This window comes from Grus americana, chromosome 24 (assembly GCF_028858705.1).
Source record: "Grus americana isolate bGruAme1 chromosome 24, bGruAme1.mat, whole genome shotgun sequence".
Classification (NCBI taxonomy): Eukaryota; Metazoa; Chordata; class Aves; order Gruiformes; family Gruidae; genus Grus; species Grus americana.
The window spans coordinates 5,163,917-5,190,459 of record NC_072875.1 but is presented as its reverse complement, the minus strand read 5'-3'; the positions used below and the strand labels follow the sequence as shown (position 1 = coordinate 5,190,459).

The 26,543-nt window shown below is 52.7% G+C and overlaps 1 protein-coding gene and 1 long non-coding RNA gene across 7 annotated transcripts; one reads left to right on the top strand and one right to left on the bottom strand.

The window, feature by feature from the left end:
* LOC129196133 (uncharacterized) lies at positions 1-2,365 on the top strand. Its single transcript, XR_008574074.1, has 4 exons — positions 1-491; positions 1,049-1,187; positions 1,705-1,792; positions 2,228-2,365. It is a non-coding gene; the product is annotated as an uncharacterized LOC129196133 (long non-coding RNA).
* ST14 (ST14 transmembrane serine protease matriptase) lies at positions 1,982-26,543 on the bottom strand. 6 transcript variants are annotated; one of them, XM_054803087.1, is made up of 21 exons: positions 26,217-26,543; positions 23,144-23,366; positions 22,388-22,549; positions 12,135-12,294; positions 11,777-11,904; positions 11,114-11,184; positions 10,807-10,967; positions 10,410-10,445; positions 9,799-10,036; positions 9,495-9,634; positions 8,960-9,057; positions 8,279-8,388; positions 7,217-7,347; positions 6,843-6,947; positions 5,790-5,897; positions 5,305-5,412; positions 5,038-5,166; positions 4,476-4,662; positions 4,021-4,295; positions 3,597-3,733; positions 1,982-3,156 (listed from the first exon to the last, which is right to left on the bottom strand). In XM_054803087.1, exons 4-21 carry the CDS (start codon positions 12,289-12,291, stop codon positions 2,995-2,997), a joined length of 2,481 nt encoding a protein of 826 aa, XP_054659062.1. In that variant the 5' UTR covers positions 12,292-12,294; positions 22,388-22,549; positions 23,144-23,366; positions 26,217-26,543; the 3' UTR covers positions 1,982-2,994. The 6 variants fall into 6 exon arrangements, with proteins under 6 accessions (XP_054659062.1, XP_054659064.1, XP_054659061.1 ...); XM_054803089.1 differs by lacking the exons at positions 23,144-23,366; positions 26,217-26,543 and adding an exon at positions 23,058-23,120; XM_054803086.1 differs by lacking the exons at positions 23,144-23,366; positions 26,217-26,543 and adding an exon at positions 22,800-23,008.

The window sequence follows — 26,543 nt, the reverse complement described above, 5'->3', positions numbered from 1 at the left end:
TCTTCTCCCAACCGGTTCTTCGATATCCCTTTGCCAAACTGGAGCCCTCAAGACCGCAATCCAAACAAGACTCCTCTGGAGTTACAGGCACAGGAAACACGTGTCCAAAGCGATGCCAAGAGCGAACATGGCGTTTTTGTCTCTGCTTGCCTCCCTCACCCATCTGGTGATGTCACACGTGTGCTTAGCCCACCATCAGGGCTTTTAAGGAAGAAAAGAGGTACTGTGTCACGCCTTGCTGCAGTGGGTGATGCTGCGCTCGGTAAAACAAAACCTGTCTGAACACGCTTTGTGTTTTGCTTTCACAGGATTTGTGCCTCTGTCTGGAAAAGCATCTCCTGCACTCTCCTGGCCCGGGCAGCTCCAGAGCCGCGTGTGCAGGCGCAACGGAGAGCGAGGAAATGTTGCATCTCGCGCTCAGCAGGCGACAAACCATCTCACCGCCGTTCCCCCACGTGTGGGTGCCGACCGCCAGGCTTTAATGGCTTCAGGTAAGCTGCTTTACTCCTCTTCTCTTGTATCCGGTCCAGGCAGGACTGTTCTGTAACGGATTTGACGGAACGCCCCAGGGCACAGTGGGGTGCAGGCACGACTGGGCGTATCGGAGGCTAGAAAACTTGGGGTGAGTGTGCTGCTGGGACCTCTGCAAGTGAGGAGAAAATGGGTCAGGTGCCCTGTGTGGTGGCTCGGGGAGGACCTTGTATCCCCAGGAAGTGGGTTGGACGTGATATATTTAGCTAGCAATGCCATACTGGATGGGTGTACTGGTCCTGGAGTCCTACGGGGAGGAACTGGTGTTCCCAAATCTGCCACAAGATGGGGCAGCTGGTGTGGCAGCGTCTCCAGCGTCTGTGATTTAGGGCTGGAGTGCCTGGAGTGGATTTTTCCTGCTCCAGTACTGTGTACCTGGAAACCCTCTAGTGTCCCAGCCCAGGGATGGCAACCGTACCCCCAGGCTGGGTTTCTGGTCTCATGAGCTGGACTGGGAGGTGGGGAGCAGCAGTTCTGGGGTTTGGCTGACTTTTCTCTTTCCCCATTGCTGTTGTAGTGATGCCATCGGCCTGGGCTGGGCTGTGGGGAGCAGACAGCTCTCCTACACGCAAGGAACAGCCAGCGCAGGACTTGCCATCTGCATTCATGCCTGGAGCCCACCCCAGCGATGAGACGGAGCGAGGGTCGGGACAGAGGTAGGAAAAGCTGCACGAATGGGGAGGGAAGAGCCCCAGGCAGTGGGGTCTTTTAGCTCAGGGTGATTTGGACACAGAAGCAGCAGATTGCTTCAGAGCTGCAAGCTGTGGCTGTGCCTGTGGCAACTTTCTTGCTTCTGTTGGGGAAAACAGAAGCACTGAGTCTGGCCAGCTTCAGGGGAGAAACGTGCAATTGTGCACAATCTGCAATGTGCCTTAGCCTGAGGTGTATTCCTACAGTGCCCGGTCCTTGGGTTGGAGAGCAGATTTGGTGCCAAGTCTGTACTGGAATAAGCATTTTTCTGCCCAATGTGGGGCTGAGAACTCCACCAGAGCTGCGGCCACAGGGACGCCCTGGCAGCTGCTCTGTGTCCACCCACATGCCAGCGCTGTGTCAGAGATCAGGGGTCAGCGAGCGACCGCAGTAAACACTTCTCTTTATGTTGCTGTAGCATTGTGCAAGCACAGATAACAAAAATGTTCCTGAACTCTGTTTATGCCTTGGATCTCTCTACAGGGACACTACCTTCCTGTGAGCCCTGGCAGCCTGGCTTCTGCTGCGCCCTGGAATATACGTCAGCCATCGCCGCCTCTGAAGCCGAACGGTGAGACTGCAAAGCAATTTAAATCCTCCTGATGCTGGCAGAAAGATGCTGGCAGAACAGAGCAGCCGTGTGCTGCACAACCCGCCCTGCTCAGCATCAGTCCTGGAGCACCCTGGATGCTGAAAATGCAGGTTTGCAGGGTCAGGGACACTTGCACAGATGCTCATGAAGAACTGCACAGGCTGAGTATTAGAAAATATCCCAGTTTATTACAGCGTCTCCACTTCATAGAGTTTTACAAAACACAATGTATTTACAGGCAAGGAGGGGCTGACTGAACTCCCATGGAGTGTGCCCTTCTCAGGGCAAGGAATAGGATACCCAGGAAAAAAGGAATCAAAGGGGCACATTCACAAGTCACTGTTGCGTTTTTTCTTTACAAAAGAAAGGTCTGAGGCTGGTGTCTAGCACAGTTAACCTGTGGTGTCCTTGCAGGGGAGAAGCTCCAAGAAGGCATTTCACAAGCCCCTTCTGCTCCTTGTGGTGAGGAAGAGGAAGGTGTTGAGTGCAGCACAACTCCAAGCAGCTGGGGCTCAGAAGAGGACGTGTCAGCTGGACTGCAGTGTAGTGTGAAGGCAGAGTGTGGTAATGCCCAACTCCTCTCTTGCAGGCCTGCAGCCCCATGGGGTGGAAGGAGGGGACTGTGGAGCAGGACCCCCACTGGGGGTGGTGGGGGGGTGGAATTCCCAAGGGGGATCCCCCAAACCATGGTAAGAACTCCCTTCCCCCCCATGACTGAAGACCAGAGAAAGGGGTGTGGATGGCAGTTTGAAAACAAACGAAGGAGATAGATAGAATATATTCTATCATGAAAGCGTGTTTTTGAACCTGTCCCAATAATGTTTGCCTCTAAACACACCATGTGTTTGTCTTTTTTTAATTTTTTTTTTATTATTCATTGATTAAGTTTAACTTGGATATATCCATCTTGAATGACTGATCATTCAAGTTGTTGGTGGGAGCTGTGCTAGCTTACCCAGCAGGGGAAATCTCTTGCACTCAGAAATCAATGTTTGGAGTTGAGATGTGGGATTACTAAGGGCTAAACCAACCCCTGTTGGGTGTTCGGCACACACATGGAGTTCGAGGTAGAGGGAGGGTTTGAGTTCACAGTAGAGGCCGTGTGCTGCTGGAGGAGGTGACAAAACCAAGTGTCCCCAGGTCAGGCTCCAGCCAGTAGTGTACAAGAGGTGTCTGTGTCCCTAAAGGCCTGTCTGATTTGTGATCCACTGTCGCAGGCTGGTGACCCGGCTGTAGACTCCAGGCTTGTTCCTCTGTGCGCAGCCATCGCCCCAGCTCACCACCCCAGCCAGGAACATCCGATTGCTGGGCTCCACACTGACCAGCGGCCCTCCAGAGTCTCCCTGCACAGATACAAACAGTAGCATAAGCATGTTGGCCTAATGCAAAGTAAATCACCAAAAAAAAAAAAAAAAAAATCCTATAATTACTAACTCCATTCAAAGAATGGGTTTTGAGACTAAAAGACACCTGTCTGTACAATTTCCTGAATCAAAGAAAAAAATTGTACATGTAACTACAACAACATTTAAGTATGGCAATAAGAGTCTCGGTAACAACCCAGAGTGCCATCAAAAGCCTCGAAAGGAGAACCAAAGTCATATATTGACACAATTTGCTGCTCATGTCCATCCCAATTTGTCCAAAGTAAGAAGGAGCGATGTAGATTTGTTGATTTTTAAGTGTGGGAATACGAGCAGAACAGCCAGAATAGCAAATGGTGTGTCATCCTAACTGCAGCTCCTCCTAACAGCAATAAACCTGAGTGCTGCTGCTGCCTTACCTGGCAGGCGTCCACTCCGCCCGTCAGGATCCCCACGCACATCATGCGCAACGTCAGCTGGCCCGTCAGCAGCTGGTTGCACACCGTCTGGTTGATGAGCCGGATTTCTGCTTTCTGCAAGATGGAGGCTCCGTTGCCTGCGAGGAGGGAAGGGCGGCGTGAGGAAAAGCGCATGGCATTTTTTTTAGGCAGTGTGTCGCTTCCTTTGGGCTCTGAACAACTGACTAAATCCCCGTTGCAACAACCCGATTTTTCCATTACAGGACTGAGACGTAAACTTTGTGTGCTCCCGAGAGAATCTCATTTAATTCCCGTCTTCAGACAAACAAATACATTTAAATTGTGTCCAGCCAGCCCCCTTCTTCCCTAAAGCCAGACGTGAAAACACAGCCCCAAATTCCCAAAAGGCAACGCTCGCGCTCACCTCCTTCCACAGTCGCTCCCCATCCGGTCACCCACAGGTCCTTGCCCACAGGGAAGTTGTGGGTGGCATCGGGCAGGCAGATGGGCTGGACAACAGAGGAGAAGGTGACAGGGCTCTCCAGCTCCATCACGGCAATGTCGTAGTCGAAGGTGTAGTCGTTGAAGGAGGGGTGGGAGATGATGCGCTTGATTTTCCGTGTTTGCACGTTGGTGCCGCTGCGGTTGCTTTGGTCGGTCAGGCCCAGGTAAGCTGTCCACAGGCTGGGGTTCGAGTACCTGCATGAGTCACGAAGCACCAGGCAGGGTGAGGTCCTAGCTCGCTATCTTAAACAGTTGCCTAGAAGCGCCTCTAAAAACTGCAGGGGGGTGGTGTGGGTGTGGGTTTCTTGCAAACGGAAGCGCAGCCATCAGGGTGTCCTGCCCACAGCAGCGGTCCCCAACTTGGCTCACACCTACCTGATGCCCTGCTGCTGCAGGAAGCAGTGCGCCGCCGACACCAGCCAGCTGTCCGAGATCAGCGAGGCCCCGCAGACGTGGCCTTGGCTGTTGACATGGAGGCTGACCTGCCACGGCCATTCTCCCACCTCCGAGTTCTGCCCACCGACGATCCGCGACTTCCTCGTGTAGGAGCGGATCCCACAGTCTGCGGTGGGGAAGGAGAAGAGGCACTCGGTTATTGCTGTTCCCACTCAACGCCCCCTCCTCGTTCCTCTGGGACATCTCCTGTGGCACAAGTGCTGCGTTACCACGTCAGGGACAGCTGGTGCCATCAGCACAATGGCTAAATTTGCTAAAATATTTACCAGCCAGGTCAGTGAAAGCGCAGACAAACTCCCATATCATCTGTGCGAGCCCTCTCTAAACACGTTAAACACCACAGACGCTCCGCCCGCTACTTAGCTTGGCTATTTTCAGATCAAGCTATCGCACAGAAAAGCCCAGGGGCTCTCTCCGCCGCAATTAAGTGTTTCTCTAAGAGGCCCAGCAACCCGTGTCTCCCCTTCCCCAGAGTACTCACTGCAGTTGTCCTCATCAGAATTGTCTTCGCAGTCCTGCTCCCCATCGCACTCCGGGTTCTGCTTGCTGATGCAGGCCCCGCTGCGGCATTTGTACGTGTATTCCTTGCAGGGGACTGTGGTGCGGACCGCTGCAAGCGCGACGAAGGGAGAAGGGTTAGCTGCGCTTCTGGGGAAGTCGTTCGTCCCCAGGACGTTGCCACCCCGTGAAAAAATTCCACGCCAGGATGCGCGGCCAGGAGAAAAATCTGTAAAAGGCCCATCCTCACCGCAGCTGCCCTCATCGCTCCCGTCTCCGCAGTCATCCTTGCCGTCACACTTCTGTTCGTTGGGGATGCACTTCCCGCTGTTGCACTTGAAGCTGTCAGCTGCGCAGCCTGGGGAAAGAGCGGCTCCTGAGAGAGGGCAGGGCACAAATCCCACAGAACCGCCAACACGTGGCTGCGTCCATCTTCCTTCCCCCTGAGACAAGTGAAGCCTCTGCAGCTACAACGTACAAACGCCTATTTCCTGCATCCCCACTCTTTTCTTCTCTAAACTGCACACAAACACCGATTTATGCAGCCCTTTCTTTCCCAAAACCCCATGCTTCCTACACCTCTACTCATCCTTGTTTCCTCTCCTCCAAGCTGTCACTCGGGGCTCTGGCGTGGGCTCGAGGAAGCCGTACCAGGCAAGGCCTCGCCGTGCCCTGTGGCTGGCTGGCATTTCAGGTTTCTTGCCTTCCTGCCTGCCTGCGGAGTGAGTTACTTACTGCACTGCAGCTCGTCGCTGTTGTCGCCGCAGTCGTTCACGTTGTCACAGACCCAGAACTTGGGCTTGCACCAGCCGTTCTGGCACTTGAACTGCTGCTCAGTACAGGCTAAAAAGGGAGAGCAAGAAATCAGGGAAGAGACCCACAAAAGCACCCGTGGAGTCACCGGTGACCCATCTGCCACCACATCTACCGCAGCACCACGGGAAAACCTGGGCAGCTCTCCCAGCGGGTGTGCAAGCACACGGGAACAAGCGCACCAGAAAACACCGCGACAGCTTGGGGCCACGCACGCGTACATAAACACATAGTGCGCTTATATGGCACGGTATGTCCGCTGCTCTGGGGAACAAAACTATTTGGAGAGCTGTAGTGTCTCAGGCAGTGAAGGCCGAAGCTCACACTACGCCGGCAGCAGGACAGTCAGAGGCAACAACTCGATCAAAGCGGGAAAGCCCGCGGGACACCCAGCTCACAGTGCTGGCAGCCAGACTGGCAGCACACTCATCCTTGGAATACAGCCCCATACCTGCCAACGAGATCCCAAAGCAGGGGATCCCCTCCTCTCTAATTAACTGCACAATAACACTATCTATGAGATAGCTCTGCTAATCCAAGAGAAAAACTCGTGGCACAAAGAAACACGCCCCGTGTATCACACAGGTTTTCCAGATGCGCTCTGCAAGAACTGCTCGGTTCGGTAACTAAATACATCCCTCTGTGCCGCCCTGCTCAGCCCAACCCACAACAGCCTTGAGGATTAGATGGAAAAACACATTCCCAGCTGGGAGGGACTGGAAAGGGAGGGAGATCCCACTGGGAGAGGGCTAGATCAGCAGGAATCCACGGCTCCTATGCTGGGGAAGGATCCGAAATTGATCCCTGCACCGAGCGGCTCTCACTCCAGCCTGGGGGAGTGAGGCAGGCAGGGAGACCGGCAGCTGAACTGCAAACCTGAGCGCTAAGGCTTGGTTACCCAGAACGAGCCCAGAGCAAAGGCCCGCAGCCACCCCGGGGCGGCACGAGCTGAAAGAAACAAAAGGACAGACTTACTGCAGGATCTCTCGTCGCTGCCGTCTACGCAGTCCTGCCACCCGTCGCAGTGCATGCTCCTGTCAATGCAGCGGCCAGTGTTGCAGGTAAACTTGCCAGGGCAGGCTGAGAGGGGGGGAAAGGGACAAAATGACACGTGAGCCTCCCAGCCGTCCCCTCTACCTCTCTTCCCCAAAGCACACAACGTTCCCTGTGCCTGCTTACAGCATCCAGCATTAAAAACGCCTTTTCCCTCAGGACCCAGCAGCAATACAAGGAGGTTTGCAGGAAAATAAGATGTGCTCCTATGCCCCTGGGAAAGCGCACTTCCCAATTTACGCGGCAGCCTCAGGCAAATCAGTTCCCCCCGCCACAGCCTCGGGTTTTCAACTCACGATCGCTGGAGTCGTAGGACAGATACTCAGCAGAGAAGCCAGTGTCTGTGTAGGACCGGTCTGAGTGGAACTGGACCTCTATTTTGTTGGTGGTACTGGCGACCACAAACTGGGAATGCTCCCCACAGTACCTGCGGGGAGAGAGAGCAAAGATGAATGAAGCGCTGTAGGTCAGCACTGGGCAGCCCTCCTTCCATCCCCAACCTCCCCGTCAGCACAATGGGTCACCTCGCACACCCGGAGCTATGGGGGCAGGAGAAGGGACAGCGGGTCCGATTCCAGCCGGACCTCAAGGTCTGCACACAGAAGACGAATTTTGCTGCCTTAGTGTTGCAAACACCAATTTGTGACCTTGGAAATGACTGGGAGCGAGATCATCCAAATCCCTGCCCAACAGAGCGATGTGTCTGAGCTCAGACCCACGTGTCTCTGGAGCTGTGCAGGATCCCATCCCGCCACGGCCTGGCAGGAATCACTGGCGCAGGCAGTGCTGCAGCAACCAGCCAGCGCCACAGATGCAGGTCCTGACTTTGAAACCCTCTCTCTTTGAGGAAGGGTCAGCTCCCTTGCCCAAAATGTTGTGAAACAACACTGCTCACTTTCCCTATGCAGTACCAAGTTGTCTTTTTGGCCCAGCTTACACCAGGTTGTGTAATAGCAAACAGTAAATCTAACAGCAAATGCATCACAGAACGCGATGCAGTTACCCCAACAATGGGGATTTGCTCTTCCACGCAAAACCAGGCCAGATGTTTCTGCCTCTCTGCACGCAAGGCATATGACGTGATGCTCCACAGCGTTTGGGGGGGACTCAGCTACAGCGTGGGGCAAACCCAGGGTTGAATCCTCAGAACCAAGTGCGCGGCTCCCCTCTGACCACGGGGTACTGAGCTACGAGAGCAGGTCAGACCCGAGCCCCCTCCTGCCCCATCCCGTCCCAAAGAGCACCAGCATACATGTTCCCATGGCAAGTTTGAGGGAAACACGAGGTGCCATATGACTAAACACAGACCCTCCACTCGAAGGGCCAAAGCCACGGGTCGGAGAGCACCCAACACCTACCTCGTGCTGTTGATCTGCACATAGTCCTTGGTGCAGGAGCTGACCGGGATCCCGGGCTCCAGCACGAAGAACATGTTGAAACGCACCTTCACGTTCTTTTTAGAGGGAACCTGCAAAAGGAAGCAGAGTCAGTGGTACATTGTTTTCTGGAGCAGAGAAAATGGGATTAAGTTTCATGGGGAAAGGGCTTGGGGGGGACGACAGAAGAGAACTGAGAAAGGAAAGAAATCCCGTAGAAAAAGAAACACCTTCCTGAAAAGCCACTATGGCTCACACTGCCATTTAGACAGTCGCTTGGCTTCCTGACCCCAGGATCCCAGATCAAACAAGCACGCAGAGGCGGGGTTGAAGCCAGACCTCTGCCAGCAGAGCCTGCTCTCCCAGGGCAGAAGGTTCCCCCCGACCAGTTTTGCCAGCAAGTGACCGGCCTGTCCCAAAGCCCACACGCTTTAGTGCTTTTTGTGTAAAGCTACAGTCGTTGGGGGCTACGGTGTCACGCAGGGTCTGGGCCACTCGCAGCCTCTCCTGCCTTCGGCACCAGCTCCTAAAGCCTCTCTCTAGCCGTGCCAGACTTTGAGCAGCCTCTAGGCAGCATCTGCTGTGAGCTCGCTTGCATGGTGTCCTGCGTGAGCAAGTTCATTTGCCAGACTAATTAAGGCAAAGAGAGGACCCCCATCTTACTTCTATCTTCCAGACACAGTCCATGGCCGGGGGGTAGTGTGCCGGGTAATAGGGAGTCGTGAAGGTGCCACTCTCTCCTTTCAGAGTCCCACCGCAGACTAGAAGATAAGCAGGAAGATGAAAACGGGTTAGAGATTCAAAGAGACGTGGTTTTGCCAAGCCTCAGCTAGCTATCGCCCGAGGCAGGAAAGGAGGCAGACGCAACAGTCTCTAACAAGGTTAAGTCGATGTCTGGAGAGAGCGGCTCTGCTCCAAAGCTTGGAGAGAACCCAGAAGATCAATTAGGTGCTTCCTGCCTCCATCAATCTGCACGTCTCATCCAACATCATTCTTACTTTGCCCATCTCAGGGGACATCATTACAGCAGCCAAGAGCACCATGGGCAAGGCAAGCTCCAAGATGTGACCCACTCCCAGATCTCCTGGCCCTGGAAACATCCCTGGCAAACTGACCCCAGCCACAGCTGCGCCTCCCTCTTGGGTTGCCTGCGGCAAGGAGAGGTGATGGGGGGAACTGGGCCAAGGCCTCTGCTCACCTTTTGTCTTCGGGAGCTGGAAGAACTCAGCCTTAAAGCCAGGGAATCTACCCTCCTTGTTGGTAACCAACGTGACGAGCATGACGTTCTGCGAGGACAGGAAGGTCAGGTTGTAGGAAGGGGCGTAATTCCCACAGAGCCTACGAAGTAAAGGACAAAATCCGTTAGAGACAACTGCGTAGAGAGCCTCAAGCAGCACAGATCACCTCTGAGCAGGGACAGGAGCTCAGTTACCAGCAGGACTTCTCGGTGTCACCTCACGCCAGGACTCTGTGACGTACAGGAACCCAGTGGGGACACTCACCTGACCAAAGCGTGGGGCTCCACGGGGCTCAGAGAGTTGTACACCTTGATGTAGTCACCGTTATCCGTGCACTGCTCCAGTTCCAGCGTCTTGAAGGTCAGGCTGATGATGGAGTTGGCGTCCGCCCTCAGCGTCCAGTAGCAGAGTGCGTTGTTGGGGTACGGGCTGTTGGGAAAGCCCGGCGTGGTGAAACTGGTGATCTCTCCTTCCTTGGCGTGGAGGGCAAACACGCAGCTATCTGCCCGGGAGCGCAGGGAAGAGTTAACAAGGCAAACGAGGCGGTTCTGCCCTGCATTTCCCCCAGAGGCAGAGTGCAGCACTGGTAATTCCTCCCCTGCCTGCAGGCTGTCTCGAGGCAGAAGCCTCCTGCAGGGAGGACCCTTGCTTCCCATCTCCACCTCCAAAGTAAGGCACTGGGGCAGGGCAGCCAGGGCCACGCAGCACTGTGCCGCAGTCCGGCCGACCCCAGGCCAGCTCCAAGCAGCGCACAAAGGTCTGCCTCGCAGGCAGAACACCCCTATTCAGACGCTTCCCCACCCCGCGAGGGAAACCGCCACCCCAAAGAGGTCTGGGGATGCACAGAGGCTGAGACTAAAAAGAACTGTACTTACTGTCCCGAGCAGAGTAAGCTATGCTGGGGTCGGCAGCTGCAGGAGAAAACAGAAGTGTTGTCATCCTTCGGGCTGTGCAAAGCTGAAGTGGTCCCTGGGACCCGCAGGAGCTTTTCCTCCACAGGAGGGAGGATTCATCCCTGTCCCTCTCCAGATGGGCTCAGAGGAGAACACGGGGCGTTCGAGCGAAGGGTAGGGCTCCACGCAGCCTCCCCCACGCTGCACGGCCCATGACAGCAGCGCTGTGAAAGCCGGGTCCTTACACTCACCCTTAGAGCGGTCCCCGCTGCCGAAGGCACCCAAGGGAGGGCTGTGACCGGCAGCTTACCCCTCCAGAGAAATGTCCCCCCCCCCCAGTCCCAAGCAGAGGCCCAGGGACAGCAGAGCCAGCACTCACGGAAAGCGATGACTGACTCCACTTTCAGCATGGGGTTTCGCAGGCGGGGGTTCAACCTCTGGACCAGGCTCTGCTTGTCCGCCATCGCCCTGTCCAGACTCTGCTCCCGGTACTTGGGGACAAGGAACTCGGACCAGTAGTAGGCAATGACGCTGCCTTCACTGCAGGGGAAGGGCGATTATAGGGTGAGAGCAAGGACAGAGACAGGGGGCTCAGGTGTCAGTAGAAGAAGGGGCCAGGCTACTTGACATCCCAGCGTTGCCCTCCTCCACCCTGAGACGGGACTCAGACAGCACCTAACACTCACCTGAACGCAGTTATCACTGTCTCTTTGTGGTAAGGGCCGATATCTGCATGATTCCTGTAGATGTCCTCCACCTGAAAGGTTTAAAGAAAGTTCAGCAAGCCTAGAAGTGAGGAGCAGGGAAAGGCTAAAGACAGACAGAGCTTCAAGCCTGCTACAGAAAATCAGAGCACGTACCCGGCATCCCTGGCTGCAGGAATCTGCAGGGGCCAGAGAGAGGAAGAGGGAGAGCTGAGAGTCCCAGAAGTGCCCAGACCTGCACACCACAGCCTGCTCTGCCTCACCTCGCCCTGCTCTTCCCCGGGGGAAGCACAACGAATACCCGAGTCTGAGGGGAAAGGCAAGACCAGCCGCGGCTTCAGCACAGAGGGCAGACACCCTCCAGCCTCAGCTCCCAGCCCCGAGTCGTGCACCAACCCTGGGATTTGCCCTGGCAGCCTCCTACGGCACACGCTGGGTTGCAGAGGCAGGGAGACGCCGTGGCAGTGGGCTGGAGCTGCGATGCCAAGACCCAGCTTAAAGGCAGGCTCCCTGCACCCAGCCCAGCGTGTCATGGTGAGTGGGGAGAGCTGAGAGGAGCGAGAAAGCTCCAAGCAGTCTTACATGCAAGATCCCCGTGGCCACGGGGCAAGAGGAACAAGAGGAGGGATGCAAGAAACCTCTTACCGTGTTCTTCACCTTCTTGGCCAACATGATGAACTCCGGGGAGCTGGAGTTCTCATAAGCATCAAGGAAATCCCAGTTCAGAACCCGCAAGTGGCCATTGAAAACCTTCTGGACAGCCGCGTTCCTGTCTGGAAAGCAAAAGTAGAGAGTCAGAAAGGGCAGTCAGAGCTGGGACTGTGGCACAGCAGGTCCCCAGGGACAGTAAGTGGGGCAGGGGGTGGAAATGGTGTCCTCCCGCTTCCTGGAGCCTTTCCAGAGAGGGCACATCTGAGCAACAGCGGATAATGAAGCTTTTCCATGTGGATATGCTCCCAGGGTATCACTTTTCATGCCACCACCCACCAGATGTCATACTCACATTTGAAGTGCCAAACCAGGAGGCCGGTGACAAGGGAGATGAGCAGGAAAACCACGATCACGACAGTGACAACCACCCACCGCTTTGGGCCGCGCTTCTCCATCTTCTTGGAGTTCATGGCAGGGAGGAACTCCACCCCTTCCTCCAGGTTGTTCATGTCCTAGGAGAGGAGAGAAGGCCAGACGGTGGAAAAGCTATTCCCAAAGCCTGGTTTGGAGAGGTCCAACCACGAAGCAGTCTAGAGCAGAACTACCTGTCCATGGCAGCTTCCCAACACTGAGAGCCCAAGGCACGCTACGGCTCCGCAGCCGCCCCACACAGGACAGACCCTGACGGCTTTTGCCTTGCTTTTCCGCACACCCCTAAATTCCTTTCTGGACCTAATACACGGTGATCACAGCTCAAGTAAACTCAGGGGTGAATCTGCACACCCCGCCATGACCGTGGTAGGACACAAGCCCATGACCTCCGAGATCTCTGCACGCCGGCAGACGATGCTGCAGACAAAAGTTCACCCCTGCAAAGCGCTCGCTGTGCAACAGGTGTGTCACCCGCAGCTCGTGGGGCACAGCACGCTATAAATAGCATTCCTGTAAAAGAAGAAACCGAGTTACTTCCTTCCCTTTACGTTCGCACAACTCTGTACGTCTCCTGAGCCAACGCAGCGCTCTTGTATTTCTGCTTGGGATTTCCCATTCGGCGCAAATACCAACTCAAAGAAATAAACCAAAAAACTAAGATGAACACATGAGACATCCCCGTGACCAGCCAGACTCTCAGGACAAGGCGCAGCCGCCCAGGAACGAGGAATGACAGCCGTAACACACAGCTCTCACTGCTATCGCTGGGCCGGGTGATGAAGAGGAAAGTCTCTGTTGCCCTGCAGCAGCTGCGAAACCCTCGGTGCCCCGGGGTTTCACTTTCTCGCGCCTTTGGCTTACCAGTCCTCCATCCCTGCCCTGCTCGCGTACCTGCACCTCCAGCCCGGGGTGGGCATCAGAACAGCTGCAGATCCAGATGTTTTCAGAGGATGCCAAGCAGCCCAGAGCATCCTCGGGACAGACAGACGTTGGGAGCTCGGATCCACAGCTGCTACCCCAGCGCTTCCTTTCCTCCCCAGAGCTGGCTAACACACACTGGGAGAGCAGACCACATCTTCCGCTTTCTTCTTGTGCCTCCCTCAGGTAGGGAGGGCTCTCTGCCTGCTGCAAACTGCCCAAACCACGAGGATGCCTCGCCTGTCCAGGCTCCACCTTCCCATTTTCCCTGCTCTCAAGCCTTACTGGGCACCCGGCATCCTGCTGGGCAGCGACACGGGGCTCTGGACAACAGCAAGGATGCCACAACGCAAAGTGCCGACTAGCACAAATTCACTGCATTCAAATGCAGTCCTGTGCTCCGGAAGGGGTAACGTGGTCCCCGGGGTCAGAAGCTGCCTGCCCTCTCTCAGCCCAAGGCTGACGCAAATGTACGCTAACGGCTCACGATAATTTGATGCAAATGTCACGAAAGCCCCTAAAAGTCAGGAAAATAAAAAGCAAAGGGCATCCTGTTGACCGAGGGACCTCTGAGCCCCCCGTGCTCCCGTGCAGACCCAGGTTGCTCCTATCACCAACATCCAGCCACCACCAGAAGAAACAAAAGACCTGGCAGGGCCACAGAGGACAATCCCACGGGGGATGCTCTGATCCCCGTTGGGTTTCCATGATCATACAGGAAAAAATTGAAAATGTAACCCAACAAAACTTCAAAACAGACAACACATAAAATAAAGCTTAAATACATACAGACATCCTAAATCGAGACACTCTTCAAGCAAAGTCAAGGCTGCCTGGAGTTTGATGCACTGTCTTTGAAACAGCCGTCGGACTCCCATCAGTTTCCAAATCATGCAAGAAATCCCCCCAAACCAGGTAAAGAGAAGAAACCAGCTACAAATCTTGCAAGCATCTCCCTTCTCCCACTATCGGGCTGCTTGCAGCACCGAGCCTTCCCAGGACTTCCAATACATTCCTGATGTTAACAGAAAGAAAAATACTTAATTCTCTTTTCATATCTTCAGGAACCTGTGGCAAGAAAACAACCTCAGGGGCTTAAACGCCACAAGTGTTCACACAGCAGCAGCTTTCCCAGACTTCCTGGGGTCTGCGAGGAAGAACCGCCTGCCCCACGTTCGTAGGGGGAAGACAGCATCCCTATGTGTTCCGAGTAACAATTTTTGGGCACAAGCTGTTAAATCTTGGCCTTAATAACACGCTCCCCTGGCAGGCTGAATTCAACTAGACGGCATTTCTTTCCTGAAAGGATTGCGCATTTCTTGCACGAGAGGTGAAACATTACAGGGGATAGCAGCAGCAAAACGGCACAAGGAAATAAGGTCTCCTCTGGCTACCGGGAGAGCAAAGAAAACCCCGTTTTCAAATAGTATACCCTCCTGCAAAATTCCCAAGACACAGCTTCATCAAACTGCCAGAAAAAAAATGGGGCTCGGCTGCAAGCAGGAGATACTGCTGTACAAGACCAGGCTGCACAACGCTGTGGCTGATGCATTTTAACATCCTCTTCAAGCTGAAGGTGGTGTCTTTCCAGAGAGAAAACTCTTCAGACGGGAACAACTAATCAGCGCGATTGAATCAGAAGGAAAACACAGCTCCCCTCCGCCTCCAACACATACAAACGCGCGCACCGCTCCTGCGGCTGCAGCGTGACCAAAGGAAGTTAGGCAGGAAATCTCACCATCTGAACTTTCTTTGGACAATTTCTCTGCTTTTTTTGGAAAAAAAAGAAAAAAAAAAAAGATGCAAGATCTTAAACTTGCCAGAGTTTACAGCACGCCTTTGTCAGTGTGTTCACTCACAGCACTAAGAGAAATTAAAGGCGTGTGGGGCCTCCTAGGGATGTTATTTTTGTTATTACTATATGCAGAAGTTACCCAGTGATTAGAGGCAGATAGGATCCAAAGAGGTTTCCCTTCCTGCCCTCTGTTTTATATTCCAGATCTCATCTTCCCCCATCCTCGCACCCTACGTACACCATTATATTCCCCAGCCAACTCCGAGGTGTGCGTGAAGCTGCTTTGAAGAGCTGTCGCGCGTCGCAGCCTGGGTAAGCGACGGTGATTCCTGCAAACTCTCTTCTTGACGCAAGGCAAAGGATCTGAAGCATCCCCCGAGCACTACGTGAATGCTGAATCGGGTCGTGCCGGGAAGGTTTCAGACGAGGCCCCATGTCCTGACCCCTCATAAAAGGCTGAATCTTCCCTGCCCACACTCAGCACGAAAGGCGCCCGTTTGAGCTTAGTCCCAGACCTAAACAGCACGGCTCAGCCTCACTCACTGTGCTGCACATCCTCTTTGCTGCCACCGCTCCAGCCGTGCTGGTCACCATCCTCTAAGCCACGCAGAAACCAGATGGAATCAAAAGCAAGACAAGCTCAAAAGATCATAGTTAAATGAAGCAAAAGACAACTCTAATTTTCATCTCCTTTAGCTAACGGTTGCTGCACATTTCCTTCGCGTGTCCTGAACAGTCCATCGCAAGAGCCGATGTAAACCAGAGAGGATCTGAATGCACGTCCTGCTCTCACCTCGTCCATGATTCCCCAGGAAAGAGTCTCTAGCCCAAACTGACTCAAGGTCTGACTCTCTCGCCCTTCTCGAGGAAACTACTCCAATAAACATTATTAACAGAAAACCTTCCTTGATATTCTCTCCGCCTTAGTCACAGGTTCAGTTACTTCCTCTTGCTCCTCCTCGCTGAGCAATCACTGTCACCGTCACCACGGGGCTCCCCACGGCAGGACTGGAGGTTTTTGATCACGGTGTCAGCCCGGCCACGCGGTGCCCTGGCAGGAAAGCCAATCAAGTGAAAGGGTCAGAAAGACGTTGCTCCACTTCTTCCACACCTCGGATTCCCCTGGAGTACAGTCTCCACGAGGAATCTTGGAAAAGGAGAGCGCACAGATAGATTTATACAGCGCTTGGAGGTCCCCTGCATGCAACTCCTCCGTGCAGAGAGCCCAAAGGGAAGTCCTGTGCATAAAGAAACCTTCCCACTTCCCCTCTGTAAGCCAGCCGCACGATGTATTTTCAGACAGCAACCGCGCTCTGCCAGACTGGACAAACCAGATGAAGAAGTGACTAATTCTGTCAGCAGGAAATTCAGCAGGCACACGGGGATGGTGGGAACTGCCACAGTCAATGCTGGACTGGAGACGCTTACCAGAAAGCAGAGATATCCTCCTGCAAAGGGGGAGGGCAGAAAGGCTAGGACACAGCTCTCCAGAAAGAAGATATCTGGGATGCGTACAAATCATGGGTCCCTCTGGGATCGGCGCCTCCCATAGGGGATGTTTTCTGGCTTGTTTGGTGGTTCCAGCAAGACACCTTGATGTGCCCCAGACACCAAAGGCCCTCACTGCTCCCCTCTACTCCAAAATACATGCTCCATCTCTCACTCCGTGTCTGCATCTGGTTCACCAGACCCTGACCCACCGAAGGACAGGGCTCCTGGCCATTAGACCTGTCCTTTATCACCAGCAGTTAATTTGTTTGTCCAGCACAAGGCAGCTATGAGATGCAGCTGCTTCCCTTGACCTTCAACACATTCCAGCCTCAGCTGCTCCACCACAGGACTGCTCAGAGCCAAAGCTGCACAGATGGAAGAAGGGAAGAGTAGGTGTGCAACCGAGGCAGTCTCGCTGCAAAAGACCCGCTGCCTAGCACTAATGTACACAGCCAAGAAAAGGAACCCGTAAAATACAAACGTGGAGGTGGCCTGGGGGGGGGTCTCAGATGAAGCAGAGTCATTGGACTACGTGGTTAGACGCTTGCCAGGTAATTACACCCTGCAGATCCCAGCTTGTGTATCCAAGAGGCAATCCCCACCTCCCCTTTTCCAGCCGCACCTGCCTCAGGTAGTGTTCAATAAAACAAACATGACATGAGAAACGAGAGGAACGAAACCCGTTGATTCACCAACCAGCTCAGGACACTGCCATCGAGCCAGGCTCAGAGCTTGGGACACCCCAGCTTGGAGATCCATGGGGTGGGCTCATGCAGTGCAGATACAGCCAAGAAAGTTGTATTTTCAAAACCTGAGGTTTCCCAGATCACACCAAAAGCTAACACCAGTTTTGCGGTGCTGGCACAAGGGGAAACAACCTGTTTCCCATGAGGAAAAAAAACCCAAAAGATATAAAAACTGCTGACACGTGGTGTCGCTTCACGCAAGTAGCTCCAGTACGGCTACGCAACTCTTGAGATCAACTCCTGCGCTGACTCTTGCTGCAAACCCCAATACTCCTCCAGGAAGAAATCTGATAAGAATTATCTTCTCACTTCACTTCTTATTCTTGATAAGAAATACATGAAAACAGCACACATAAGAGCTAAACTTCCGTAAGGCATATTCATGTTCTGTTGCCCCAACATGGGCAGTAAAGCAGTGAGGAAACTGTGCCAGCGTATTATTTTTTGTCTTCAGTTCCTTATTAAGGGCAATGAGACTATAAAACGATGGCATCCGAACTAACGAGGGAATATGGAGCAGGAAATAAAGAACACAGAGTCCTCCAGACCGGCTACCTTCCAGGCACAGAGGGCAAGTGCAACAGTGAAAGATACAACTCACACACCCCTATTTCACACACCAATTTCGAGCTCAATCCTCTACAGCATCCAATCGTCTTGTGACCATCCTGAGTCATACGAGAAACCAAATTCCTTTAGGTTTATTACAGAAGAAACTAAAGTTAATGTTTGCACAGGACAGCACAGGCTTGGCTTGCTGCCCCGCAACGGGCTTATCAGCGCAGCCGTGTCATGCAACACAGCAGCTCAGAAAAAGCGACCACGCTTCTAATCGTGTTTCTCTCATAGCAGAGATTTTTACATGTAGGACTTGGCAATTCTTGGGGGGAAGCGGGCAATAAAGCTACCTCACTGGCCTGACAGACATAGCTATGAGCCATGAAATTCCTCCCTACGACACACTTATGTCCCAAGACCAGAAAAGAAACATGCCAGAGATGCAAATAGCTTATTTAAAACACTCTTACATCTTTCCTGGTACAGAAAGTACTGTCTGAGCAACAAAAACGCCCTCCAGCAGCTTAATAAAAACAGCTGCGCTCCAGACCTCGATGAAACACTCCACGCTCATCATTACATGTCGCCCACGCTCTTGACCCACTCTAATAGTTTTGAGGTGGACCTGGCCCACGACATTTGAATGTTTGGAGCCAGCAGCAGGGGAAGCACCAGCATCTCCGACCGGGCAAAGCCTTTGTCTGGCAATCCCATTGCTATTAGCTGCTCCCTCCTCCGCCCCAGCCTATCGCCTGGATATCGCAGTGCCTTATTTGCAAGGGTAGCCCCGGTGGCCTTTGGATGGAAACGGCATATTCTACCCCGGGACCTTTGGTCTGATACCTTCCCCACAGCCAGGCCCTCAAAAACGCTCTCGCTGCTCCCTCAATGGTTTTACAAAGTGATCTTTTGTTTGCTGAGCAAAGGTCTGACGCGCTCTTGATCGGCCTCGGCCTTTTTGTCGTCGTGCCTTCCTTATCCCCGTTTGCCTTTGGCACCAACAGCAGCAAAACTGGCCTGGGCAGCAGCTCACCCACCAGCCACTACCCGAGAGAAAAGCTCTGCACCTTTCCAAGGAAAAGGAGTAGCTTCTCCTCACTGTGCCCAAGACCTATCGCAGTTCCTTCGCCGCCGCAGGAGGAGATGCAGTCATTGCAAAACAACTCACATTTGCTCTGCCATGGTATTTATAGGGAGCCAAGTCCAACAACAGCTGGTCCACGAGGAACAAATTCCTCAGGCCGTTTGCTGCCAGGAAGGCAGGTACCATCTTCGGGGAGGTCCTCCTGGATCACATCAGCTCCTCTTGAACTGATGCAGGGGGAAAACTGATCCAGAACCAGGGGAGAGGAGCTGGCACACCGCTGCCCCGGCGTGAAGGGACCCGCTTGAGCACTGAGCCCTGCTGTAAAGACACACCAGCGAGCAAACCTACCTTTTTCCAGGAGAACAAGCCGGGCAGGGAAGATTACGCTGCTTGCAACAGTGTCACCCCGACCCGGCCAGGGAACAAGGAGCTCGAGCTGAGTGGTATCAGCGAGAGCATCTCCTCCCCGCTCCTGGCAGTCACCACGGCCCTGACACACACAGGACAGCGGGGCTGGAGGCAAGGGAAACTTTTCCTTGCTGTAGGCCAGCTTTCTGATCACTGCTAGGACTGCTGGCTCCTTTGCCCCTGCCAGATAACAACCGCTAAAGCCAGGTCTCAGAGACCAACACCAGACAGCCCGCAGGTGACCTGGAAAGCGCTGCTGTCATGCTTTAACCTAAAAACCCGGTTTTGAAGCAGCTCTGTGGCACAGAACAGGCTCTGGAGGTGCAACCCAAAACCACCAGTCCCTGCCCGACCCTCAGCCAGGAAAACCTGTACAAAAAGCCAAGACCGTGGCTTAAGCTCACTCAAGTTTCAAAGCACACTGATAATGCATCGATTAATTAACGAAGCCCCAAAGCCCTCGGTCAAAGCCAGACCTTCCGACGGCTTGAACAGGTTTAGTTAGATCTGTTGCTAAACAACCCAGACCCACAGGCTGCAAACAGTTCACCTTGTATTCACATCCCCAGCCCCGAGCTTAAGCCAAAATCAAAACCACCAGAGCGATGTTAGTGCTGACATCGAGGCGATCTAACACCGGCACAGACCGCTGCACCGCGACAGGTGGGGATTTCCACTTTCCCAAAGCTGGTTTTTCTTTTCCTGCTCCGCTGGGCTCGGCGGCATCCCCCAAATGACTTCTCCTGACTTTATCCGATGACGGAGGGGAAGCGGGAGCTCCCCTGCTTCCTGAGGGATCCTGAGCCGCCCCGGTCGGTCCTGACCCGTGAGGCTCAAAGGAACCGGAGCAAGCGGAGGATGAGGCAGCTCAGCAAAAGGCTGACAGCTTTTGGGAGAGCCCCGCCAATCCCCCCGGCACCGGGTGCCGCTCTTACCTGCAGTTGGGCGCTGTACCTCATGCCGGCACCGGCGGCCATGGGGCCCTGCTCCATGGCGAGGGCGGCTGCCGCGCCGGCTCAGGCCGCCATGGCGCGGTCGCTCCTCACCTCGGCACGGCACGGCTCGGCACGGTGCCTGGCCCCTCCTCTCCGCGCTCCCGGCAGGTGCGGGAAGCCGGAAACACCCCACGGGTCCCCCAACGCTCCCGTGTCCGGATGCAGCTCCCGCCTCTCCCGCTTTACAGGCGTTCGTGGGAAAATTAAGGAAAACGTCATGGCCAAAAGCCCCACGTAAGCTCTGCATCATCCGAAGAGAGCCTTTCGCCACGTGCTTCGCTTTAGTAAGTGAAACCAGAAAAATCTGTCCTTTACCAACACAAGCTGCCCCGCAGCCAGCAGGAAGGCTTGCTAGCACTCATGTACACAACAGTTTCTAGGGCAAAGCTTTATGTACTCAAGGTCTTATCCCTTCTCAGGTGACAACAGCTATCATGCTATGAAACCCTGCTGCGCAGAGGGCACTGTCCGGCACTTTAGCCCCTGCAACGAACCTGCTGTTCCCCAAAACATCCGGTACACTGAGGGGCTGCCAAAGCAAAACATTCCCTTTATCCCAGCCTGAAACCAGCTCACAGCTAGGCTACAGCACTTTAGGAATGAGCCATCTCTCAACAAACAGAGGAGACTGGATGCAAAACGATGAGCCACGCGGCAGTACAGCAGAAATTGCACGTGTATCTAAATTGGGTGCCCAGAGTGCAACAGCTCCCGGGGACTGTATGGTCTGATATTCAACAGTGGCCCCAGAGAAGAAACGGAGGGACCAGCAGCAAAGCCCTGGGTTCTGAGAATGCTCTAACGCAGGTGGAAAGAGGGCTTTTAACACTGAAATCTGCATTCCTGACACACTCTTACTCCTTCTTTTTCTCCTTCTTGGAAAGACGAATGCCCCCCCACTCCAATATTTAGATTTCTCACATTCAAGACTAAGTCAAGGTTAAAGACAGGTGGACCAACATCATCTTTCTTGGAAAGAATCTTCCTTTCTCTGTCTTACATGTGACAGTCTATACCAACATGGGTTATGCCCATCAATCTATCTGAAGGCTGAACTGACCGTGCCACTGCTGATCTGAATCCCTTTACACCAATTGCATCCAGCCCTGAAATTGAATTTTCTCCAGATCGGAACATTTAAATATTTCCCAGAAAGCTGGGTTTGGTGTAACAGGAGTCGCCCCTGATTCACACGTCGCAGGGAGATGCTTGCTGGGTTACCTTTGTTTCCCCTTGCTCTAAAATGCCTCCTGCAGAGCGCAAGTTTTGTGTCCCTTTTGCAGGTGTTTCTCTGGGGGGAAAAAAGAGACCGTGTCAGGTCTCTGATGCTGCTGTTTTCTCTTTAGGTGAAAAAAAATAACATAACTTCTGTGCTTTTATCAGAAATACCTCTGCCACCGCCCTCCCTGCTCCCTCAGCAGCTACCAGAATCCCACCCACTCCCTGAGCACCGCACAGCAGGAAGTGTCTCTGGATTTAAGGCATTCCCCTTCAAAAGGTGGCTTTGTTAGTCAGCCTGCTGAAACTACCCGGCTGGCTGATGTCAGGAGCTGCTCTCAGCAATCCCGCTGATGCCCAACCCTGCCCAGAGCTCTAGTTTTACAGCCACTCCCTACCTGGCTGACTGCAGGTGCTCCAGCCTGACTTAATACCTCCGTGAAATAGCATATTTTAGGTACAAAACAGCAGATTCACTTTTTGAGGCCTCTCTTGGAAAGATCCACAGCTCCTGGTTTCACACAGGGCTGCGAATGCCCGGTGTTTCCTGTCATCCGTGCCACTGGCATTTCACAAACTAATTCATTAGCCCAACTTGCTCTTTGAACAAAGGGATGCAATCACCGTGGGGAAAAAAAGGAAGCAATACACACGCTAAGTCTAAAATATTATATAGCTGGGAGGCAGCTGGTTTAGAGCCCTAAAAGGTCAGATTCCCGTTTCTTTGCTGCAGTGATTTATTTTGTGGCTCAGTCACCATGGTAGACGAGGTCCCCCTCTTTCTGGGCCCTGTCCAGTCCCGAAACATCAAAGCAGCAGTTCCCAATAAACAGCCTGCCACGTGCTTTTGCGGTGAGACACTTCCACGTGTCTCTCTAGCCTGACTGAAGGATGTTGAGCCTGGCCAAGTCACTATGAAAAAAGATGCAACTGAAGCATAAAGATCAAGCCACTTACCCACGTGCAACGGCAGCAGTCAGCGACAAAGTCTCTGTTTTTTCCCACTTATATCAACTCCTTCAATAAAAGCTGTCACCTCCTCGTCCTCCTAACGTTGTCTCTTCGTATCAGTGTGGCCACAGCAGCATTATGAGAGCAGCAAGTCGAGGTTTAACACACCTTTAGGAGGAAGGAGAGCACTGGCTTTAGGCACCGCTGAAATCTGAGAATCGAGTCCGTCTTTGTCGGAACTGTATGCAAGTTGCAAGAGCTAAACTGCCCTGAGCTCGACCCCCAGGAAAGTCCCAGAGGAGACACGGATTAGCCGCAGGAGCAGCAAACGCTGTCTGAACAGGCAGGGTACTTCCGCATCAGCTCCCAGCCCTGGGAATGCCATCCATGTGAAAGAAGGGGAAAAGCAGCTGCTTACGGAAGGAATGAAGGCAGGCTGCCTGCAGGGGAAAAGTCGTCTGGTGGAGGCAGTTCCCAGTAATTCTAGCCCCGCGAAAGAGCACCGTCCATCCTCGCTGCCACACCAGTGAAGGGCAGGATTCAAACAGTCGGTGACAAAGGCTTTTCCTCCCTGCCGTGTGCCTCAAGGATTCTGTTCTCAGTGTGACTCCTAAATTCAAATTTCACCGACAGTGCCCTCCCACCCAAATTCCTGCCAGACAACCCTGAAACCAACCCCATCTATGTCTGCAGCTAAAACCTTCAATCCGGTCGGGCAACTTCAGCAGCGATACAAAAGATTGGGAGAGAGATAAAACTCACAGGGTGTCCTGTTACTTTGCATTCCAAAGAGTAAATAAAAGGCTGATTCAGTGGGAGGAGAGGAAAACGTCATGCAGAAGCCCTGTGGTTTCCAGCTGAACCGGCAGCCCCCGGAAAGCAAAGGTGAACTCTGGGTACCGCTCGACTGACGATCTGCACAGGGACAGCTCTTCCTGCGTTCGGGCCTGGGGCAGGTTGTCTTGGGATGATTCAGCCTCTCCATCTGTAATGCAAGGAGATTAATTACCGACTTTGGAGAATGGGACCTGTAAAAGTGCAGTGAGTCGCTCTCAATTGGCCACATGCTGCTCTGAGGCAGAGCTGAGCAGTGGTGCTACTTTTCAGAAAGCTGTTCAAGGATTACTGCGTCATTTGGATGGGAACTTATCCTTTGATCTGAAATGCTTCTCTCAAGAGCTCTGGAGTGAGAGTCCTGCTTCCACACCATGACTTTGTCAGGGATCACAAGTAGATTTGCCCTCCTGAGCTCATGAAAGCTGTCCAGAACAAAGGTCACTAGTGCCCAGCTCCATCCTGTGGAAGATACGGGCATGAGCAGCAAGCAAAGGACCTGACGGTGTGCAACAGGCTTGCAATGAGAAAGCCCACCCTCAGCCCTCCGACAGTTCCCAAACAGCTCTGAGACACGCTTTCCAAATTAAGGGGGATGGTTTCTCACACCTCTGTTGCTAATGGTGCCAATGGACTCCAAAGGGAATCCAAAGCACTAGGAAATAACACCACAGGATGTAAGTTTGCTCCTGGGAGTATACCATTAGCTGGGTCTCTTGAGCTCTTCTGTGGCTCGTGAAAGCAGAAGCTCTTTTGTGAGCTCTGAATCAGCCGCAGCAGTGTTTGCCAGCCAAACTGTAAGCGCAGCAGAGTGGACAGGCTTGACTGCCTGGTTTCTGGCACTGCATATTTTGAAACCTGGCTGCACACTCAGGCACGCCCAAGATTCAAAGCCAGTTAAGGTCCTGTCTGCCTAACACGCTGCGAATGTGTAAGCTGAGGCCGTGACTTAGCTGGGGAGAGAGATGCAGACAATGCTGTTGGAATTGCCCATCTCTCTTCAGTTTATTACAAACAAGTAGAGCTGACCCACGCTCACCTGCCTTGCCACCTTATTTTGCACAGAAAATCAAAGTTCAGACTTGGTGTTGGTGTTACCTCAACCAAAAAAAAAAAAAAGCACGCAGCTTTGACTTTTCACTTATTCCTCTTCTTTCCCTCACTTTGTTGGTGCGGGTCGTATGTAGTGGGGTTTTTTTCCTGTTTTATGCTCCAGCTCCTGCTGTCTTTCAGACAACACACTGCCTGATGTTCTTCCAGCTATCCCTCCAGTGGGGTATGGTGAGACTGCACATGCTGTTGACATGCCCACTCTACAGCAGGAAAACTGGCTGCGAACTCACCCGCAGAGTTCAGTCTGTCAGAGGTGAGAAGCAATACGTGCTCTCCTAGATGATGCTAGTGCTCTCCGGGATGAGGCAGCAGGCTGGACGAAACACCCTGCTGACTCGATCAGGCTTGCAGACCTGCTCTAGTCCATTCTCCACCCCAAAAGTAGGATCACTATGTATAATGTTTGTCTGGAAACTCCCCTCCTCCCAAGACAATCTGTTCTAGCATTAAGGTGTCCTTCCTTTCTGTGGTTTTTCATAACATCCAACCTAGATCTCCCTCACCATGTGAAAAATTGGTAAGCTCTGACTTACTTTCCCATGGCTCTTCTACCAGTTCTCTGAAGCTCAGACATTTGATGCTGGCTCACAAGTAGTTGTCAGGAAAAGGCTATCCACAGGCTGAAGGAGAGCCCTCAGACTCCTTCCACAAGATGGCAGGGACATGTTGGGAAACCTGCCTCACTTTGCAACCCATCCCACCTACTAAGAGAAGAGAGCACTTCTCTTGAAGAATCAAGGAGCTGGGAACAGTGGTTCCCAGCCAATTAGTTGTTACTCTCTGTGATGCTGGACTTAGATAATTTAAAAAGCAGGAAAAACAGAAGCAGGGATTAAATCCAGCCCTAATGCAAACTCTGATTCTTCTTGCCAAAATTGTTAAAATCCAGGTGCATGAACATAGTCAATGAAAGCTTTCTTTCCTGCTGGAAGGAGCTCCTGCATTTGCTACCTCTGAACAAATACAGTACCCTTTCGGCCTGCCCACATCACTTTGACTCACCTCCACAACTCAAGTTGCAGACAGAATAAAACCAGAATAAATCCTATCAACCAGACACAAATTCAGCTTTCTAATTACAAAGGACTCATCCCTCTGACTGGGGGCTCTCTCTCTTGGTCACAGCTATTTAAAAACATAGACTAAGATTTCACGTTGCCCTTCAAATGGATAGGGTGCTATTTTTGTCGCAATAAAGCACTTCTGGCTTTTGGGGAAATCCTCAGCTTTGCACATGAACACCTTCTGGTCTGCGTGTTTGGAACAACCACCCAGTTAAGTTTATGATTTCTGGTAAGCTACCAGCTTCCCACATACCACACTATGACAATAAAACGTTGTTAAAACAAGGCAACAGCCTCCCTCTCTGCTTTGTGCCAGCTTTAACACCCCTTCATAGCCATTCCAACCCAAGTTGGAAAGTGCACTTTCAGTACAGGACCACTGTTAAAAGCAATCCTTGATACCACAGCTTACCAAGTTGGTGCTTGTCATTTCAGCTACTCAGGCCACCCCAGCTACAAAACAGAACTTACTTCCTTACACGAGCAAAGCAGTGCAAAGGGAGATCAATAATGCATAAAGCTGCAGTGACTCAAGGGCTTTTGACTGCCCATACCCATAATTTCACCATGTAACTGAGAACACAGGAACAATTCTCACCACAGGCTGACTTACAAGCAACTGGCTTAAGCAGTTGAAAAGTCCTCAGTGCAAATACTTTTTTTGAGTAATCAAGCATATTTTTTCATTGTACAGAAGCGTATTTTCATATGTACATCTCATAAATACCAAGTAACCATTGTTTCCTTGAGCACAAACTGAAAAAAAATTTCCCATTGACAAAAATTCATTCAGAATGACACATCAACACGTTATAGTCACTCACTAAGTTTCAAATAATGCCAGCATCTTTGCGGGTCCTTGCTTCCAGGTCCTTATTAACTCCTCCAGCAGCATCAGCACAACAGGTAAAGCAGCATGACCTTCAGCAGGATTGCTCTTCTGTTTTCTGGGCAGTGACGGCCTTGCTCTAGGTCAGCACATCCACGTATTGATGATCCCTCCTGTATTTGGGTGTTGCCTTCTGATCTTTTTTTTTTTTTTTTTGAAGTGTTGTTGTGAAACCGCTTGATCCTGGAGCTCTGAAAGACCAGCACATTTCTGCTTCAAGGATCTTGGTTCTCGCAGGTGAATTATTTTGCTCCAGTTCTTA

Coding starts and splice junctions, on each gene's coding strand:
- ST14 (XM_054803085.1), bottom strand. CDS start 20,209: ATGGAGCAGGGCCCCATGGCCGCCGGTGCCGGCATGAGGTACAGCGCC. Junction 9,635..9,798: donor GAGCCCCACGCTTTGGTCAG/GTGAGTGTCCCC, acceptor TTTACTTCGTAG/GCTCTGTGGGAATTACGCCC. Junction 4,663..5,037: donor TTCTGATGAGGACAACTGCA/GTGAGTACTCTG, acceptor TCCCCACCGCAG/ACTGTGGGATCCGCTCCTAC.